The 21,056-nt window shown below is 42.7% G+C and overlaps 1 protein-coding gene across 4 annotated transcripts in view; it reads right to left on the reverse strand.

Moving 5' to 3' along the window:
• Positions 1-10,273: 10,273 nt before the first annotated feature.
• The window catches only part of RAB27B (RAB27B, member RAS oncogene family), a 131,392-nt gene continuing 120,609 nt past the window's right edge, over positions 10,274-21,056 (reverse strand). For all 4 annotated transcript variants that reach the window (XM_081213237.1, XM_081213238.1, XM_081213239.1 and 1 more), the window contains 4 exons: positions 20,067-20,152; positions 17,389-17,492; positions 15,325-15,448; positions 10,274-14,723 (listed from right to left, as the gene is read on the reverse strand). In XM_081213237.1, the coding sequence (XP_081069363.1) occupies positions 14,534-14,723; positions 15,325-15,448; positions 17,389-17,492; positions 20,067-20,152 (504 nt within the window). In that variant the 3' untranslated portion in view covers positions 10,274-14,533. The remainder of the gene's footprint in view (positions 14,724-15,324; positions 15,449-17,388; positions 17,493-20,066; positions 20,153-21,056) is intronic.

Raw genomic sequence — 21,056 nt, forward strand, 5'->3', positions numbered from 1 at the left:
TTCATGCTGCATGGAGGTCTGATGAAGCTGATCCTCACAAGGAAGAGGAAGGGGGTTATTGCATGCCCTTCACCTTGAAGTACCAGGGTGGGTTACAACAATTTAACATGCACCACAAAACAGTTTAAAAGAACTTGCCATCCCAAAAATAGGGTGGATCCTAAAATTAAGCATCTCGAGTGTCAAGGGCCAGGAAAAAAAGGTGCACCTTTAGCATTCAGTGCAGGTGCCAGATGCCATTCTGCAAGGAGGGACTTCCACAACTTAGGGGCTGCCACAGAGAATGCCCTCTCCTGGACCACAGATACACTCTGAATTTCTGAGGGAGGTGGAACTGTGGAGAGAACTCCCTCTGCTGATCTTAACACAAGAGGGTCCATCAGAAAGAAGATGTTTCAGATATTTGGACCCTAAGTTGTTTAGAGCTTTAAACGTAGGTGAGCATCTTGAACCTCAGAACTAACTGGCAACCATTGTAGCTTTTATTTTATTTTTAAAGGGGTTTTAAATTGTGAGGCCCTGCTTCTCCCATAGTCACAGCCTTGTTGGAATCAAGCATGGCTCTGACTCTCAGCTTCTGCCTGCAGCATGTTTTCTGCTCACTTCAAACACACCTCTGGCCTTTTCCCTTCTCACTACCAGCCCGATGAGGGAGGGGTCCTACTCATTTGCCCTCTGGCACAAAACAACTTCCCTTCTTATACTAATGACCAGTAAAGGTAAAGGTAAAGGACCCCTGACAGTTAAGTCCAGTCGCACACAACTGTGTGGTTGCGGCGCTCATCTCGCTTCACTGGCCGAGGGAGCTGGCGTTTGTCTGCAGACGGTTTTTCTGGGTCATATGGCCAGCATGATGAAGCTGCTTCTGGCAAAACCAGAGCAGCGCACGGAAACGTCATTTACCTTCCCACCGGAGTGGTACCTATTTATCTACTTGCACTTTTTGGTGTGCTTTCGAACTGCTAGGTTGGCAGGAGCTGGGACTGAGCAACAGGAGCTCACCCTGTTGCGCGGATTCGAACTGCCAACCTTTTGATCGGCAAGCCCAAGGCTTAGTGGTTTAGACCACAGCGCCACCCGTACTTAGGGCCATTAACAAGAAACTTGCCCGGCTCCTTCAACAGTGTCTCTGTAGGAATTTAAGCTGGAGTTTTTCCCAGCCAGCCCTACCTTGGGACACCAGGGATTGGACCTGGGATTATTATTATTATTGCATGCAAGGCCACTCTGTGATGGAGCTATGAACCTTATTCTTTATGATACAGCTCTGGTGCGAAAATCATTGTAGCTCAGTGCTATACACTCCTTCACTGAGAACAAAGCCCTACCAAGTTCGGAGCCCGTGGCCGTGGGACTCGGCGGGCACCAGAAGCTGCTCCGAAAACACAGAAGGGACCCCGTAAGGAGACCCGGAGTGAAGGAGGGGTAGCGGTGCTGTGAGTTCATCGCTCTTTCCGCGGAAGCGAAGCCGCGCGGCTGTTACAGATGAGCGCTGATCCTTCTTCCTAAAATCAACACTAAACTGCAAGCAACATACCCGTGAGTAAAGGGGCTTTAAATTTGGCAGAAGAAATTCGGTAAATTTGGCTGAAAGCGGGAGACGAGAAAAGGGAAGTCCGTCTTCCGACATTGCTGACAAGATCAAAGCAAAGCTTTTAAAAACGGAAGCGTTTGAAACGGGACTGTGGGAAGCTTAAACTTTTTCGTGCTATAAGATCTGCTTATTTTACTGAGCTGAAGGTGGAAATGGACATTGATTAAAAGAAGTAGTAAATGGTGACTTTCCTCCTATCTTTTTTCTCTTTTGGGCTGTCTTTTTTAAAGAGCCAGATTGTCGGGCTGCCAGAGAGAGAGACTGTGTCAAACTGCGGAAACAGTTGCAAAACTTTGCTGAAACGTAACTGTTATATATGAGCAGAAAAGACTGAATGGGATACTGTTACAAGCACCTTTCATGAAACTTTGTTGACTTATAAAAGGTGCTTTGGGAAACTTTGAGCTTATGAAGGGACTTTTGGATTAATGAATCTACTGTTTTGAAACAATTTGGAACTTTAATGGCGGATTACTTCCTTCTTTGTCTTTGAGACCTGGTGGTACTCCCCCTACAGGGCTTTTGGATTATAAAATCCTGGGAACTGACTTTTGTTTTGAATTCCATCTCACTGGTTGTTTACTTCTGAATTTGCCTTTCCCATGGAACAACAGACAATTTGACCTTGAACATTGACAGATGTGTAATGAGTGGTGCAGGGAGAACAAGAGCATCTAAAGCAAAGGAAACTAAAGAGGCTAAGGAAAAAGAAAAGGAAAGAAGACAATTTGTGCAAACAACGCTGACCCAAGGACGCCGTTCGTCGGTTCCAGCTGTACTGGTGACTCATAGAGAACAAGGGGAAACAATTGAGAAGTCCACTGAGGAAGATATGGCAGCAGGTGGGTCAGACACACTATTAAAACAAATATTGGAGCAATTATCAAGTTTGAACCAGAAGGTGGACGACCAGTCTGTGAAGATAGATAAAGCAACCTCCTCGATTCAAAAATTGACTGACCAAGTTTCCCAGCACACGCAAGCCATAGAGAAATTGCAAGGAGCAACAGCGGAAAATCGGGAATTAGCTGGAGAAGCAATCCAGAAAGTGGGAGTTCTACAAAAAGAGGTTGAAGAAATAAAAGGAGAAGTTAGGCCCCTGCACAAACAGGTGGGTGAACAACAAGTCTATCTGTCAATGGTGGAATTGAAAAACCGTGAGAGCAACATCAAATTGAGAGGCATCCCGGAACTCGAGCAAGGAGACTTGATTGGATACTTAACACAGGAATTCTCGAAGTTCTGGGGTTTAAAGGAAGATACAGATTTCAGGATAGTCTCGGCATACAGACTGGGAAGACTGGTAAGGAAAGACAGATCCAGAGACTGTTTGATAATTTTAAGAACAAAGGAAGAGAGAGACAAGATCCTAGGCCTTCATTTCAAAAAAGCAATTGAAATACAAGACAAAAGGGTGGAAATTTACAGAGATATCCCGAGGCAACTGCTGGACCTTAGAGCCACTTATACAGAATTAGCAAAATTGCTGAGACACAACGCAATTCCCTATAGGTGGGAGTTTCCACAGGGATTATCCTTCACCTACAAAGAAAGGAAGGTTAAAATAAGAACACCTGAAGATAACCAAAAGTTCCTTCACGACCACGGAGAAGATCTCCAAAAAGGAGCGGATTGGCTTCCAGGTTTACCAGCACCAATACTGCCCGGAAGTGGGCCAACGCCTACACCCTCGGGATCTGAGAAAAAGGAAGACACCCCATCTTAAGAACATTTTAAATAAAACAGGATGTCTCTGCAGCTACTTAGTTGGAACATAAATGGCGGGAATTCTCCGGAAAAAAGGAGAAGGATATTTCATATCCTAAAAAAAGAACAATTGGATGTAATATGTTTGCAAGAAACACATGTGACTAGGCTCCATAGGAAAGTATTAATCAATAAAAGACTTGGTCAAGAATTTATCTCATCAGACAAAGTTAAAAAAAGAGGTGTTGTAATTTATGCAAAGGAGAACCTGTCGCCAAAATTTTTATTCAAAGATGATCATGGAAGAATTCTCGCAATTGAAATTCAAACACAAGGAGAGAAGATTTTGATATTAGGAATTTATGCGCCAAATGATGGTAAATCAGAATTCTACAAGAAGCTGCATGAGACAATGATGGACTATCTGGACTATGCTAATATCATTGTGATGGGAGATATGAATGGGGTGGTGTCTACAAATATGGACAAATCCCAAAATCAAAACTTGACAACAGACGGCAGACTCCCTAAAACCTTTTTTGAAATGACAGACAATATGGACTTGATTGACATTTGGAGGACAAGGAACCCCTTGGGTAAAGAAGGAACCTTCTATTCTGAGGCCCACTTGTCATGGACACGAATCGACCAAATTTGGATATCTAGAGGGCTGGCTCCGAAAACGAGAAAAGTGGAAATCTGCCCAAAAACCTGCTCCGACCATAATGCCTTAAAAATGGAACTGAGACTTTTTCCAACTGGATCCTTCAGATGGAGAATGAATGACACCTTGTTAAGAGATCAAGAGATTGTGAAGAAGGCCCAAAAAACATTAAAGGACTACTTTGAAATAAATTTGAACACTACGGTGGAGAAAAGAACAATCTGGGACGCAAGTAAAGCTGTAATGAGAGGGTTTCTGATTCAACAGAATTCGATAAAAAGAAAATATTGGAATGGAAAAAAAGAAAAAATTCTAGAGAAAATAAGTGAAGGAGAGAAAAAGCTGAGAATTAAACCAAAGTCAAAAGAGGTGTTAAGAGAGATCAAATTTCATCAAGCACAATATTCGAAACTGATCAATCAAGAGATTGAGTGGAAAATCAAACAAATGAAGCAGAGATCGTTTGAATCAGCAAATAAATGTGGAAAGTTGTTGGCTTGGCAATTGAAAAAAAGACAAAAGTTAAATACGGTTACAAATTTGGAGATTCAAGGAAAAATAGTGCAGAAACCAGAAGAAATAAGAAAGTGTTTCCATAGATATTTCAAAGAGCTCTACGCACAGGGGCCTCAGAAAGAATCGGAAATGGATCAATTTCTGGAAACAAATGGACTACCTAAAATAAGCCAAGATAAAAGATCAATCCTTAACAGCAAAATAACTCAACAGGAAATTGAAGGTGCCATCCAAAACATGCAGCTGGGCAAATCTCCAGGCCCGGACGGACTCACCTCCAAATATTATAAAACTTTGAAGGACTTCTTGATACAACCGTTGTTGGAGGTTTGTAACCAGATCATGGAGGGGAGAAAGGCACCGGAAACGTGGAAAGAAGCATTCATCACATTGATTCCCAAGTCAGAAAGGGAAAAGACTCAGCTTAAGAACTACCGTCCCATCTCACTCCTGAATGTGGATTACAAAATATTTGCAGACATTTTAGTAAGTAGACTTAAAAATGTATTAAATGAAGTAATTCACAAGGACCAAGCAGGCTTTCTCCCTGGTAGACACATGTCGGACAATACCAGGAACATTATTGATATATTGGAGCTGTTGCGAATTAGAAATACAAGGGCTGCTCTAATCTTTATTGATGCGGAGAAAGCATTTGACAACATTTCTTGGATGTTTATGAAGAAGAACTTGAAAGGGATGGGAGTGGGACGGGGGTTTGAAAATGGACTAGAAGCAATTTATTCAGAGCAAAAAGCCAAGTTGATAGTGAACAATGTGGTGTCGGATGAACTTCTAATTGAAAAAGGGACACGACAGGGGTGCCCTTTATCCCCTCTGTTATTTATTTCTGTTCTGGAGGTATTGCTGAATATGATTAGGGAGGACCAGTTGGTGCAAGGTATAGAGGTCGGAGCGAAACAATACAAACTGAAAGCCTTCGCAGATGACCTAGTCTTGACAGTACAGGAGCCAGTATCTAGCACAAAAAGAGTTTTGGAACTTATTTTGGAGTTTGGTCGGGTGGCGGGATTCAAGCTAAACAAACAAAAAACTAAGGTTTTGGTCAAAAATTTGACACCTACAGAGATAGAGGGGTATCAGAAAGAGACAGAGCTAAGTGTGGTTAAAAAAGTGAAATACCTGGGGGTATATTTGTCCACCAAAAATTTAAACCTTTTCAAAGATAACTATGAAAAATGTTGGTTGGAAATTAAAAAAGACTTGGATATCTGGTCAAGATTGAAACTTACCTTGTCAGGCCGAATCGCAGCCATAAAGATGTGTGTTTTGCCAAAAATGCTATTCTTATTTCAAACCCTTCAGGTCGTGGACAGAATGGAATGTTTTGGAAAATGGCAGAAGGATATTTCTAAGTTTGTCTGGCAGGGCAAAAAGCCCCGAATAAAATTTAAAATACTAACCGACTCAAAAGAAAGAGGGGGGTTTGCCCTGCCGGACTTAAGGTTGTACTATGAAGCTGCAGCCTTCTGCTGGTTGAAGGATTGGTTCCTGTTGGAAAACACCGATGTCCTAGATCTGGAGGGGTTTGATAATGTGTATGGTTGGCATGCATACTTGTGGTATGACAAGGCGAAGGTTCATAAATTGTTCAAAAACCATATTGTCAGAAAATCAATTTTTGCCGTCTGGATGAAGTACAAGGATTTATTAGAAAACAAGACCCCGAGGTGGTTATCACCTGTGGAAGCCAAGATTTCTAAAAAAAAGCCCAATATGGAGGCCTATTGGCCAAAATATTGGGAACTGATTGAAAGAGTTGGAGACAATTGGAAGCTCCAAAGCCAGGACAAATTAAAAGGTAAGGTGCGAGATTGGTTACATTATGCTCAAATTCAAGAGGTATTCAAAATGGACAAAAAAGTGGGTTTCCAGGTGGAGAAATCGAAACTGGAGACGGAGTTACTAGAACCAAAGACTAAGGTACTTTCGAGGATGTATGACTTGCTGCTTAAATGGAACACACAGGATGAGACAGTTAAATCTGCTATGATAAAATGGGCACAGGATGTAGGACACAACATTATGTCTGAGGACTGGGAAAGGTTATGGAACACCGGTATGAAATTCACGGCATGTAGTGCCCTGAAAGAGAACATTATGAAAATGGTATACCGGTGGTACATGACCCCAGTCAAGTTGGCTAAAATATACCATCTTTCTGATAATAAGTGTTGGAAATGCAAGGAGGCAGAAGGGACATTCTTTCACCTCTGGTGGACCTGCCCGAAAGTAAAGGCCTTTTGGGAAATGATACATAATGAGCTGAAAAAGGTATTCAGATATACCTTTTCTAAGAAACCAGAGGCCTTTCTTCTGGGCATGGTGGAACGGAAGGTGCCAAAGAAGGACAGAACCTTGTTTATGTATGCAACCACAGCAGCTAGGATTCTTATCGCAAAGTTCTGGAAGACACCAGATTTACCCACACTGGAGGACTGGCAGACGCAGCTGATGGACTACATGGAGTTGGCAGAAATGACTGGCAGAATTCGAGATCTGAGCGAAGAAACAATGGAGGAGGACTGGAAAAAATTTAAGGACTATTTGCAAAAACATTATAAGTTGGTTGAGTGTTAAGATTGTGCACGATTAAGAAACGTTATGCTTCTGCAATTTATTTTAAGTAAATGATAAAGTAAGTATTGATGGAAAAAAACGAGACAAACTAGAAACAAAATATTATGTTTATTAAGAGTGTTAAAATTAAATTACAAATTTTTGAAATTGGTAACATAATAAATATAAAGGTATAATAAGTTCGGAAATAAGATAATAAATTGCTGAATTGGTTAGAATGATGAACGCAATGCTGAGAGGATGCGAGGAGGTCCAAAAAGATGTCGAAAAAACTCTATAATGATCTTTTCTTTTTTCTATGCTTTTCTTTATATATATGGAAAATGTTTCTTGTATACTGTTGTCCAAACAAATTTGTTCACCTATGGAAAGAAACGCAATAAAAATTTTTTATAAAAAAAAAAAAACAAAGCCCTACCAAGTTCGGTGGGACTGATTTCTAAGTACACACAGACTTACAGGTAGGGATGTACAAATTAACCACACAACCCAAATTCTTCGTGTCTTAGAGAGCCAGTGGGGGCCATCACAAGTTGTGCAGGTCTGCCCAGGTTATGCTTCTCCATTGCATCTGCTGGTTCCTTACCAGCTGTGTTGCACTCTTGTCAAGAGGAAGTGGTTTAATTAATTAGACTCCATTTGAAATTACAAACTGCAAAGCCTACTGGAGTGCATCTTCTCAAAAACATCCTTCATGCTGTGTCTGATGAGCTGTTCTCCTTTAACCTGAATCCCCCCCCCCTTTTTGGTCCAGGTATATGATTTAACAGCAAGTATAGAAGTTTGCACTTTTGAGTCATGGATTTGAGTAATTTGGATGGCATCCCAGATTTAGGGCCAAATTTACATGGGGACATCCCAAAATCAGATGGTGTGGTGTTTCCATTTTTATTTTAAAGCATCTACTCAGGGACTACAATTGTGCTCAGGGAAGGAGACATTTAACCCTTTCCCAGCAGGGAGGTTTCCTTACCTGAATCCAACATATGGCCCATATTATTGACTTCCTACTTTCAAATACGTCCATCTGTTTTGCAGAGGCAAATAGAAACATTGGATGCTCCCAGTTTTAAATACATTTCAATCATTTGAAACTTTGGAATCGCTACTGCTATTAAAGATTTACAAGCAGTTCTCCTACACACTTGCTCATGACTTATTGAGTAATCCCAGCGTGAAGCTTGCTGAGCTGCTCCCAGGAATCAGAAATCTGGCAAATTAGAACATCAAATAGTACTGGTAGCCTGCCATTCAACACAGCTGAATTTGGAAAACGTATGGAAGGCAAACATCCACATGCTTCTACTGAAAGTCCTCTGCCCACCAAAAAAACCTTCATTACGAGTCAAGTTTAGAACAGGTGCCTCTAAAGCAATCTTGCTGCAAAGTCCAGCAATTTAAAATCCCTAAAATAGTTATAACCACATACCCTAAAGAGGCTAGGCTCTGTTTGAAGTGTTTGCAAAGGTTCTTTTGGAGGAAGGGGGAGGGGAAATCTGCTGGAACTGAAGATGCCAAGGAAATCCTCCAGACTCAGGCTTGGAAACTAATTTTGGGAATTTGCAAAAGCCTTGAAAGATGAGAGATGAGCTATTCATGCCCTCAAATCCTTCTCTATTCGACCAAATCTAGGTAGTATAAATATGCTCAAGACAGCAGCCTGAGGATGTAAGGGAACCCCGTCTCTTATGGAAGATCCCACTCTTGGCAATTTCATTCCATTAGCTAGGGATAGAGACATGGGTAAAATGCAAAATGGAGGGGAGGAGGAGAATGGAAGATATGCCAATTTTCTACCAGCAGGGAACTTTTTAAATGGACCATCAGACTCCACCTAAAGTGGTACAGCCAACACAGGCTTACCATATGATAGCTACTGCTGTTGAGTTTTGAATGTGTACATACTGGGCCATACCCAGTGCTGGGGACCTGCTGATGTGAGGGACTTTGATGGATGCAATGGCATATCCTCTTCCTCTTGTCTCCTCCATCCTCCTTGTGCCCTGGGAGGTTGGGGGACCTTCTGGAGATGATTGGGAGGCAAACTATGCAGAAATTCTGGTTTTAGTATGCTGGCTGTTTGCTGTAATAAACACTGATTTATTGATTGATTGGGAGGCACACTGGGGGGAAGAGAGGAAACCCCAAGTCCTATTATGCCAGTGGAAACTGATGATGAGCACTGCATTTTATTTTTTAATCCACAAGCTGCCCAGAGAACTGATGTTAGTCAGGGGGCCTTAAATTGTGAATAATCCCTAAGTAAATATTGGGGAGCCTCAGGCCTAGGGAGCCAAAAGCCACCTTCCAGACCTCTCTATCTGGCTCTTCTTTGCAGATCACGCTCTCTCCCCAGCCACACACTTGCTGGACTGGAATGCACCCCTGAAGTCTTAATCTTTTTCAGTCTGACAGTCCCAGTGCCTTCTGCCCAGCCTTCCAGGGATCAAATGCATTTTTTACCTTTGGACATACAGTAGGCTAATTCTGAACACTCTCACACATCTCTGTTCTTCATCCAGCCATGCAAGAGGCATATTAGATTTCAAGGACACAGTCCAGTCATGAAAAGAATAATTTGAGGTGTAAGGCAGGGATAGTGAGAGGTGTGGTCTAGGGAGAAGGGGTGTGGCCTTAAGAGAGTTCTGAGGGCCAGATACAAAGGCCTGCTGGGCCACACTGGGCGCTAGATCTGAGGTTCTCCAACACTGTTGTAAAACATAGTGAACACTCTCTCTCTCTCTCTCTCTCTCTCTCTCTCTCTCTCTCTCTCTCTCTCTCACACACACACACACACACACACACACACACACACTTTCCTGATTTTGCGTTCCAACAGCCCAACACTGATTAAAAACATATTATTTTAATTTTCAAAAGGACAGTGCAGATATGAAACCACAAGATTACGTTCCTTGACCATATTGTACAAACCCAGACACTAGTTAATAAAAGTTGACAATGTGTATGTATATAATATATATATATATATTTATAGATATTTAGTTTTAAAGCCACAGGTACTTTGGTACAACAAAGTAATGACTGACATTGTTATGCTGGCATCGCAGTCTACTGAGAGACATACAATACAAAACGCCCACGTTCAAGAATGTAAATCTTTTAACATGTACAGACCTGCCGCATAGACCAACGTAAAACATGCTCAGAATAATCTAACAGAGAAAACATTAAAAAAAAGCAATTGATCAATTGGAAGGTTGCTAGTGTTAAGTCAGAAAGGCAAAGGATACAAAATCTGAAAAGGATCATTTCAATAAATATGCTCAGGCAAAGTACCTCGAATTATTTACACGGAAAGCCCTATTGTGCAGGGAGGACAGGCAGTTATAGGAGATGCTTCATAAAGAATCTATGTAAATTGGTGTTCTGAAAATAAGGGTAGAACATAAGTGATGCAACTTGCGTTTCTCTGCAAGTGGAGAGAGGAATGTTTCGGTTTTATTTTGTTTTTAAAGTGCAAGAATGTCTGTACTACTTGGGACTACCTAATCTGCCCACCCAAGTACAGGCCTTGTCTTATATGGATGATATGAAATGAGAAGGCAGGTCGTAGTACAGCAGAGTCAAAATTAAAATGTGTTTCTTGCAGAACACACACACACTCGCTTGCAACATGATAGCAGGGCCCTACCCAACTCCCACCCATTTTTGCCCCTTCCTGTGAAAGCTTAGCTTATTTTACTTCACTTCTATAACTGTTGTACACACAGCTTGACTCAATATTATGTCTTACCTGGTTGACATTTCCCAACATAAGTGCTGGAATGAGATAAAGAAAAAAAATGTCTAAGGGGAGGCAGACAGAACCATGCAAGACTCACACTCCTGAAAAAAGCTCCAGAAGGTTCCACATCTGGCCCACAAAAGTAGCGTTCCTAATGCGGAGTCGCGAGGAGGTTACCAAGAAAATAACTGGGTTCTTCTTTTCATTCAGTGTCACAGCAGACTACCATTTGCTTACTAGGAAAAGGAGACTTCAGATGACAGCTCTGGCGCAGATGCAGGAAACCTGCCCCTTCCAGATGTTGGTGAGAGTCCAACTCCCATTATCCCAGACTAATGGTCATGCTGGTGGCAGTGGGGGAGAGGTATATACCCACAACATCCAGAGGTTCCTTATCTCTGCTTTAGCAATACCACACCAGCTTTAAGTATTGGTGTGAATTTAGCAGTCGGTGTGTTGGTAGATCTAAGAAAAGGGCCTTAAGACAAATTTACAAACACACATTTGGAGAGAATGGGCTTTCCCCAGAAAGTATTGATTGAATACCCATTTTTAGGTGCGCCACATGTCTGTTACTACTACATAACACTCCATTTTCTCACATGAATCCAATTGGATACACTTCCCCTCCTCCAAGGACTTATCCTTAAAGGACCATCACGCAGAGCCACATTGATAAACTCCCCCATGCTGTTACAGTTGGCAAATGGATATTCCTGGGACACCAGGGCAGAGTTAATTCTCCCCTCATCTATTAAGTATGAACAACTCATCAAGCTTGTGGAGCCATATTGCAGAGGTGATTGGGGAATGCTTCAGCTGATTATTTGAAATCACTCAAAGAAAGCACCTCAAAAGCGCCTGAGGAGTTGTAGCATTCCTGTTGGATGCTACAGGGGACAGTGAAAAGTGATGTCTCCCACGCCAGCACACACAAAATGAAGCTACATTTCACAGCACACATTCCAAGAGTCTCCATTGTTTTATTCAACATTTTTAAAAGGGGCAGAAGTAAGCCTGGAATTACCTCTTTATTTTCATACCAACCTTTCTATGCCCCTGGCAATTGTTGATCAATGAACCACAGATGGCCTGGTTTAAGTATTCTGTTGTACGTAGGCTCATTTTGTCAAGCAGCTAATGTAAGAACTGCAAGGGCAAGATAGGTTTCCTACATAAAGGTACCTGGTGTCATTCTGACACTTCCTGCTCCTCCTCATTTCCAGCTCTGATGAGAGGTGGAGGTGGAGATGGGATCACCAGGAAAGTGCCACCAAAGATGAGTGATGTGCTATGGAATGAAATCAGCACAGACGCTGCTGAAAACCTCATATAGACTCTTATTATGCCAAACACAACAGACTTCACTTGGGATTCGGCAGTTTTTAGTACCCTGCTGTCCAGAAATGGGGAAGCCATGGATCTCCAGCTATCATATGTGGAGGTCTACAGGTTCTCCACCCCATTATAAAAGGAAAAATAGGAATCCTGGACCCTAGTCCTTAATAGGAAACCATGCTTGCCAAAATCCCCCCAACATGCAGCTGTTAAAAGTACAGAGGGGTTCCTCTTGAATAAGACATCTTGAAATTTTGCAGGGACTTTACAGTAAATGCAGCATGAAAAAAAAGGAGGAAAGCTGGGCTTCCTAAGAGAGGGTGCTTGAGAAGTCTCGCTAATGGTCCTCAGAAGGAAAAAAAGCAGTTGGTTATGAGATGGAAAGGGAGGAAAATCTGCTCTTGCACTGAACCGTTAACAGCCCATGCACCAGGCGTGTGGCATGTTGTTTCACCTTTGTTTCACCAAAAAATAGCATGCAAAAATATAAAATTCCAAAAGCATAGCTACCAAGGTTTCATGAACTGTTCTACCAGTTAAAAATACCACTGGGGTTTTTCTTTCTTTCTAAAAGACATCCTGTCAATTGCTTGCTGCAGGTTAGGAAGACTCTCCTGTGTGCAGCATTCTAGCAGCTGCAGTTTCCAAGCACACACCTCTTCCTCCTTCCTTGAGGAACTTGTTAGTGCAACAGCTCTTTCCTACAGACTACCATATTGCCCTCTAGGGCTGGCTTCAGGATTTGGGGGCTCTGCAGCAAGAGTTCATCAACTGAGCCATCTTAATAAGCAAGGGATGGAGGGGGGAGATCTCAGAACAGGCACCTCAGAATTCTCCATCTATGAAGTATGATTTTCGGCAAGCAAGCCTAACTCCTCTGTATCATTTCTTCTTAACGTCATCTTCCAACTCTCCATGTTGTTACGGTTTCAGCTTTGTACATTAACTGGGCTGCCCAGATACCCTCTTGCACAAGATCACCTCTGCATGAAACCCAAATAAAACTATGGGCCAATAGTTTGACCCATAAAGCAAAGACCACGTGGTGCTTAAAGTCTCTTCTCCAGTTTTTCCAGTGGGATCTTGCTGGTTTCAGGGCCAAAGCTGGAGCAGCCATATTGCTCTAGGACTTTACCAATATATACTTTGTTCTAACGTGGCACCATGTAGGAATGGTACACAGCTGATTTTTTTTATTAATTTCAAAAGATACGTTTTAATACATCACAGCCCCACCACAACATTTGGCTTTAAAGAACAATTTGGCACCACTCAACAGTTGGCAGCATAGCTACAGTAACAGAATCACCTTTTGATGCTCTGTTCCTAAGCCTACCTTGCCAATTTTAAAATGCTTCCAAGTGCCAGCCATATATTATATAATTAATCAAGGTTTTGCTTTTGTGGTGCTCCATTCTTCAAATCAACATTCAACAGTTTTACATTTATTAGGTGGCCCACTTGTAAAACAAAAATAAAAAAATTAATGCATTGAGGGAAGAGGATTAATTAGAAAAGCTAACTGCATTCATATGGACCTGTCTTCTCTTTACCCGAGGAAAGAGACTCCTTTAAAGCAGTTACAAAGTCACCAGAGAAAGCGTTTGTCATTCTGCTGCCCATGTTCTTGGGAGACAACGCTGGCCTTGGTGTCTGAAGCATGGACAATACCTTTTGGTTTAGAGGGGAAAAGCTTCACTGCAGTATGCACCTGCTCCTTCCCACCACTGTGCTAGAATTCCTGGACATCCCCTTCCTCTTTTAGCCCCCACCCCTCCAATTCCACTTGGCCATCAGTTCCAATGTTACACAGGTCCTCAGTTTTATCCTGGAAGAGGATGCAATATTCTGAGCTCATCAGGGACATCAGTCAGCTGAATGTAACAGCAATGACTGCTTGGTATTGACAAAAAAATAAAAATACAAAGACATTTATAATAAGCTACATTAATATCCATTTGCTTTTTATAAACCGTCTGTAGCAAATGCATAATGTATATTGTAATAGAAGGCAACAGGACTAGAAGTGATTGCATGGGCCTACAAGGGTGATTCACTGTCTTATCATATAACATTTCAACAACTCTCTCTCCCCAATATAAGCAAGGCTTTCCTCTATTTACTGGCCTGGTTGTATTGAGAAGAACGAGGGCCTTTGGGTTTTCTATGAAGATGACATTGTACAGATAACATCTGTGGCAAGCATGGAAGCAAGACTCTCTCAGCATCAGAAATAATCAGCCTTGCTTAAGACAACAACAGCTGTCCCACAAGAGCTTCCAGGATTGAATTTGGTGGTTGGTCGGGCCTGCTATTTTCGGATAGGACAACTTCTTGTTCATTCCCCTCTGTCTGAGGAGCTAAATCAACATGCACATTTCTTCTCTTCTGATTTTGCTGGTGCCAGCTTCCCTGAATTTCCTCCGTTGGCTGTGTCTGAGACTTGACTCTTGTCAACACACTGTTCCATACGTTTCATTATCAAGTCCAAGAGCGTTTCCACAGCTTTTTCCACATTCTGGCCGGTAGCTGCACTCGTTTCAAAGTATGGGATGCTAACAGGAAAACAGGAAAAAATCTTTGTCAGATGGGACATTTTAAAAATGGGGTCATTAACGTAAATGTCTACCCAGCTCTTCCTTCGAGGGACAACTTATCCACAGATCCCAGGTGGTTTTCCCTCAGTACAAAATTGCTTTTACATCAATAGAACCACATCATAGACCTTCAAATCATTCCCTAGGCATGCCTAAAAAGGCTTGCTTTGACTTTGCCCTGCTCTTCCCCCTACATAATAGGAGTGGAAATTGAAACTTTTTAAAAACTAATTGGAGACTCTTGGTCTAGGAGTACCAGATAAAACAAAGATTCAGTCCCACCAGATTATGCAGGAACGCAAGGTATAAAACAGATAACATGTTGCACCTTCATTAAAATTCCAAATACTAACCAACTTAACATTTTAATTTTTTTTAAAGTACAGATTAGCAGTACTGTGCATCCCAGGAGTGAAAAATGTATGTGAAGCCTTAGGGCATGACCATGGATGCTAGTTAGAAAGTTGAAGTATACACTTAATTACCTTTCATAGGAGAGCTTTAAGGAGGCTTAAAGCCTTTCATTCATGTTAAGATTCCTGTAACTGACTGGCCTTACCCGTATTTGTCTGCTAGATCTTTCGCTTGTCTCTCATTGACCTCTCTCTGATCTGACAGGTCAGCTTTATTTCCAATTAATACAATGTCCGGGTTCTCACAATATGCGTTTGCTTGCAGTTGGCCTAAACAAAACAAAGAAGTCTGGGTAAGGGATGTTGAAAAAGCTATCTGGAAAAAAGATAAGCGTAAAAACAACTGTTTCAATATCAGTACCAAGAGGACTTGTTTTCATGTCAAGGTAAGAATCATGCACAACAGAAATTGGAGGCTTAGGAATTTTTGTTGCCCTAGGGTACAACAGCCCTTCCAATGAATAAATAATAAAACTAGAACAACAAAAACTTGTCTAGTAAGGCCAAGTAGCAGAGAATTCATTTCCCTCACTACAATGGCAACAGAATATTAATAACCTGCATGTATGTAGTGCATTTGAAGTGTTGAAAGCACTTCCCACTATCTCAGTAATCCCTCCAAAAGTCCCGTAAGGTAGGCAAATATTATTATCCCATTATGGCAGATACTGTACAGACATGGTGATTGCTGAGGCTTAGAGAATAGGGGTTCATAATAACATAGTAGCCCGGCTGGATCAGACTGAAGACTGCCTTATCTAACCGGCATGCTGTTTCCCATAATGGCCAGCCAGATGTCTACAGAAAACCAACAAGCTAGGCATGAAGGTGAATGAGGTTGCAGTGATAAAGGGTAGCCAACTTCGCATTAGTCCTATCTCATAGTTCCATCTTTCCCACCCACCCTCAAACAGAAGAGGATTGACTATTGGCGTATGCTGGGAGTGAAGAGTAGATTCACACACACACATGCAATGCACACACATCATATGAACGTATGAAAGAGAAAGGAGCAAATGCTTAGTTATATTGGCAACCCCCTCCCGTCTTCAAGTCTGCCTGTTCAGTTTTTTTATCTATAGAACCCAACTGGTTCATTCACCCCATCCCATCTTGTTGTAGATTTTTGTGGAAGATCTCAGCCAAGCTTTATCCAGAGAGAGTATGTTACAGCGTTATCTTGTGAGTCTGAAGCTAAGGCAAGATTTGAACCAGGGACCTCCTGGCTCAGAGTGTAAGGATTCCTGCTCTGTGTCTGCAGTCATGGGATTGTTGTCTATCACATGATGGTGTATGTTTTCATTCCACAGTGTGGGAAGTGACAGAGACAGGATGTTTTGTGTTACTGTGAAGTAGAACTATTGCCCTTTGTTTTCTCTCTCTCTTTGCTTTCTGATGAGAAAGAGGAAGGAGCTAAGGCAGAATGCTCCGAGTATATTATATGTAAATAAAAATAGAGTAGCCAAAATGCTGTGCTACTGAGTTCTGTTACGCAAACTGAGAATACTCTGCGGATCCCTAAGTGTGCTGATGCTTCCTTGGTATCAGTCGCTGTGATGTTTGGGCTGAAGAAAGCTTTTAAAGCTCCCAAACAATCGACCAGGAGGGAGAGAACATGCCAGTCAGGCATGTGTCTCTACCAGGGTCCTACACGAGAGTAGGACGATCCTAACATGGTTATGGGCCCAGCACGCTTCTGCTGCGCCACTCTGCTGGTTCCAGGAGACTCCAACCAGGACAAAATCAGCCCCCGATCCTTCCTCTGCTGGCACTGGGTCTGTGGCCCCGATCCCTGGGCCCATAACCATGTTTCCTGGTTTCAATGCGGGCCCAACATTGCTTTCAAGGGGCCTGGGGGTCCAATATATGCAACTCCCAATATGTCAACCTTCCTCAACATGTTGCCATTCAGGTGTTGCTGGACTATAATTCCCATCAACCGTAAGCATTGGTGCTGATGGGAGCTGTAGTCCAAATACCTATGGGCCAGCAGATTGGAGAAGGTTGCTCCATGCTCTCTTGCTCACCCCACTTTTAAAGGTTAAGGTGGAGTATGGGTTTTCCAAGTGCGCTTAAAAAAAATAAATCCCAAGCATGGACAGAGATTCTGTCTTATACAGCAGTAGTCCCTGTATGAAGAATGACAGATGCAATATAGCCTAATCCAAAAGCACTTGAGGGCACGAGAGGCAGCTGCTCCCGCCACTTACTCATCCAGTTTCTGACATTTAAGAAGCTCTGTTGACTGGTGAGATCAAACATTAACAAGAAGCCCATGGCATCTCTGAAAAATGCTGTCGTGAGACTTCTGAATCTGCCAAAAGAAAGAAAGTGAAAGGATCAACATGCAGACTTAGCTCAGGAAGAAAGAAAAAAACCCATAGTAGGTAAACATTTTTCTACTGCATGGTTTAATGATGTTGAAACCAAAGATAAATCACAGTGGAAAACTTTTAACGTTCTCCTTTTTACAGGAAATATATGCACCAATTCACTGTTATTCCAATGGTACCATAAAAGCAGAGAAGCCCTCTTGCGGTTTACGATTTGTTCAGTTATGGACGTGAGTGTAAAAATGTCAAAAACTCTGCAACCAGCCTGTATGGCTCATGCAAAATAACGACAATTTTTGCACATTGGCTTGTTTTGTACAATTGAGTCCAATTTTGCTATCAAGGGGATGGGCAAATGAGCCCACCCTGGCTTCTGAGATTTCAGACGGTATTACTCACACACCCTTCAAAGCACAACTCTGGCCATAATGATTAGCTAAGCAGGATGTTAGTTCATTTACGTGAGAGCTGAGAATGATGCAACATTCCAGAGCGCAACAGAATTCCCACAGCCCAGGTAATACAGCCGTACCTTGGTTCTTGAACGGCTTAGTTGCCGAACAAATCTGCTCCTGAACGCCGCAAACCCGGAAGTACGTGTTCCGGTTTGCAAATGTTTTTCGGAAGCCGAACATCCAATGAAGTTTCCGCTTGAGTGCAGGAAGCTCCTACAGCCAATCGGAAACCGCGCCTTGGTTTGCGAATGGTTTTGGAGTCGAACGGACTCCTGGAAAGGATTAAGTTCAAGAAGCAAGGTACCACTGTATCCAGTTGCCCACATTTATTGTTCATGGGACTGTCACCCAGTTAAATATATAATAACATATGAGAAATGCCCTGCTGGATCCTGATCCAAAGGCCCATCTAGGCCTCTTCTCATATGGGCCAACCAGGTGCCTACAGGAAGCCTGAACACAGGACCCGAGTGCAACAGCCATCTCCCCACTTGCAATTCCCAGCAACTGGAATTGAAAACACACCACCTCCAGCTCGTATCTATTGCTATTCCCACCTGCCATGGATTTGTCTAATCCCCTTTTCAGCCATCCAAGTTGAGCCATCATTGCATCTTGTGGGACCAAGGCATTAGCTATATCTTCAGTCATTTAGTCAGTTAATAGGATTAAAATAAGCATATGAATAAATTAATAGGCTCTGAAGGAAAACATTACTGTTGCTTGCAAGATGACGCAAATGGCCACCATCTTAAAAGGTCCCTTCCAACTCTGTCGTTCTATGTACATTTTATTGGTTGCCAGTTACAGACACGCAATGTGGAACGGTAGCTTCAGCAGAATGACAGCATCAGTTGCACAGACTGTGACAGAGAGCAGACGAATCTTGGACTTGGGCCCGAGGAGATTTACACACCACTGGATTGCTAATAAAACTTCAACACGGTTTACAAAAGAGGGGCAGTAATCCAGCCCCAAGGTAGTGTTGAAGCTGGAACTAACCACAGGGTAGGATACCGCATTGTCTAATAATGGCTCTGTTAAGGATTTGGCCTTTAACAATTGCAATTTCCAGGCATTTTGGAGCTTGGGTGAACATGGAAAGCCACATGTTAAGCTGAGAGTAATTTTTTTAAAAAACAAATTCTATACATAAACATGCATAGCTATTCATATAAATCCATATATTGTATGCTTGCTGCATCCCTCTTTCCTCCCACCTCTTTAATGGTTACCTTTGCCTCCTGGGGGCAGGGACTGGCCTTTGTTGCTTACACTCCTCTTCAAGAGGCTACACAAAACCATGGCAGTCTTATATAATTCACATTTTGATTTGTGACTGCTAACCTATTGGGCACATTCATGAAGACGCTTCCCAGATGGACACAGCAGCTCTGAGCCCATGTAACCATGGCAAAAATGCCCCCACGTTGCAATTTCTCCTTGATAGAGGATATCTCAGATGTAAAGCAGCCCTTGCACTTTAGATGTTGCACATGCGAGGACAACTTCCCAGATCACTGCTGACTGAGGTGTGCTAGAAAAGCAACACATGAGGGTGCAACAGTGGCTGCAGCAAAACCCTTGCTGGAGTCACATGTGCCATGGCCTCAAGCACATTTCCTGGGCAAAGTTCTGACTGGAATCAATGGCACAATGTGCCTAACTTTAATATAGGAACAAGGCAGTGGCCGCTTAAAAAAGGAGGGGGGACTTGTAAGCGTGCGTGTAATTAAATATCGAGAAAGGAGCACATAAGTCTGTCAGGGAGTGAGGATTCTGTGCCTGGAAAAGCTCAGTGTATCTCCCATTTGCAATTCAATTTCCTCGGCAAAAAGAAATGGAGTAGGGGCTGCTGTACACTGAGTTGCGCGTCATGGTATGGTCAGGAGGGGGAAATGCGCCATGCTGACACCAGTCCTCTTGGTGAAAGTAACACACCCACATGTGCTCCATCAGGTGAACAATCTGCTCTTTCTCCAGTCTCCCCAATAACACCTAACCTGCCTAATCTGAAATGGCCTAGCAGGATCGAATGGAGAACCTTTCATTTGCTCTTCCAGTGATTTCTGCTTCAGAGACGATGTTCTTATGCATTACCTTTCTTGCCCGGCTGTGTCCCAGAGCTGAAGATGGACCTTAAAGGCTTTCCCAGGAGAGCCATTTGACCCCCGGCTGTTGTATACCTAGAACACACCAAACAAAGCTTAGATGTTTATTGAGGCAGAGTGGTGACTTGATACGCCTTCCATTAAGGCTGAGAACAACGTGGCTGAATGGCAGGATAGAGAATACAGATGGATAGGGGGGAGAAGTCATCAAACACTGGAGTGGTCATGTAGTGGTTGTTTTTGTCACCAAGAGATGCCTTGGTCATGCCCACAGAATGGAAGATGAGAAGATCCCGAAGGATGTGCTCTATAGGGAGCTGGCTTCAGGCACCAGGCCAGTTGGCACACCACCTCTACAAATGCGACAAGGCGGCTAGCAACATCAACCTGAACGTGTGGGAATCCCCTGCAGATACAGTTGGGTTGTGTATCAGTTGCAGTGACCAGAATGACCACTGGGAGGAGTGCAGAGAAGAAACACCAGGGTGCATCTGCAGCAGCACAACCGGACACCTTCATCTGCCCCAGCTGCAACAAAACATGTCTCTTCTGCATCAGTCTCTATAGCCATAGCAGGCACTTATAACCTTCTAGTTTGACTTCACCCCCAGAGGTGCACCCTTCTATTGTCTCTTGAGATAGATAGATGCAAACAAGAACAAGAGCATCCTGGATGTTACCAATGCCATGCGTGCATGATGGCAGAGAGAGGGCTGGTGTAGAATGGATACAGTATTAGACTTGGGCTGGAGAAACCTAGAATCAAACCTAACTTGGGCAGAAAGCTTATTTGGAGGCCTTGGCCCAATTACTCTTTCTCTGCTTATTTTCAGAGTTGAGGTGATGAGAATACGAGGAAATCCTATGAGGTCTGGGTGGCGTACAACAGTCTGTTGCTACTGAACGAACTAAAATAGTAGTCTGACCAGGGGATCTGAGGGTGGATGACAATTTTGTTCATGACAACTCAAGCAAAGGC

This window comes from Podarcis bocagei (assembly GCF_964188305.1).
Source record: "Podarcis bocagei genome assembly, chromosome: 11".
In the NCBI taxonomy this organism is placed as follows: domain Eukaryota; kingdom Metazoa; phylum Chordata; class Lepidosauria; order Squamata; family Lacertidae; genus Podarcis; species Podarcis bocagei.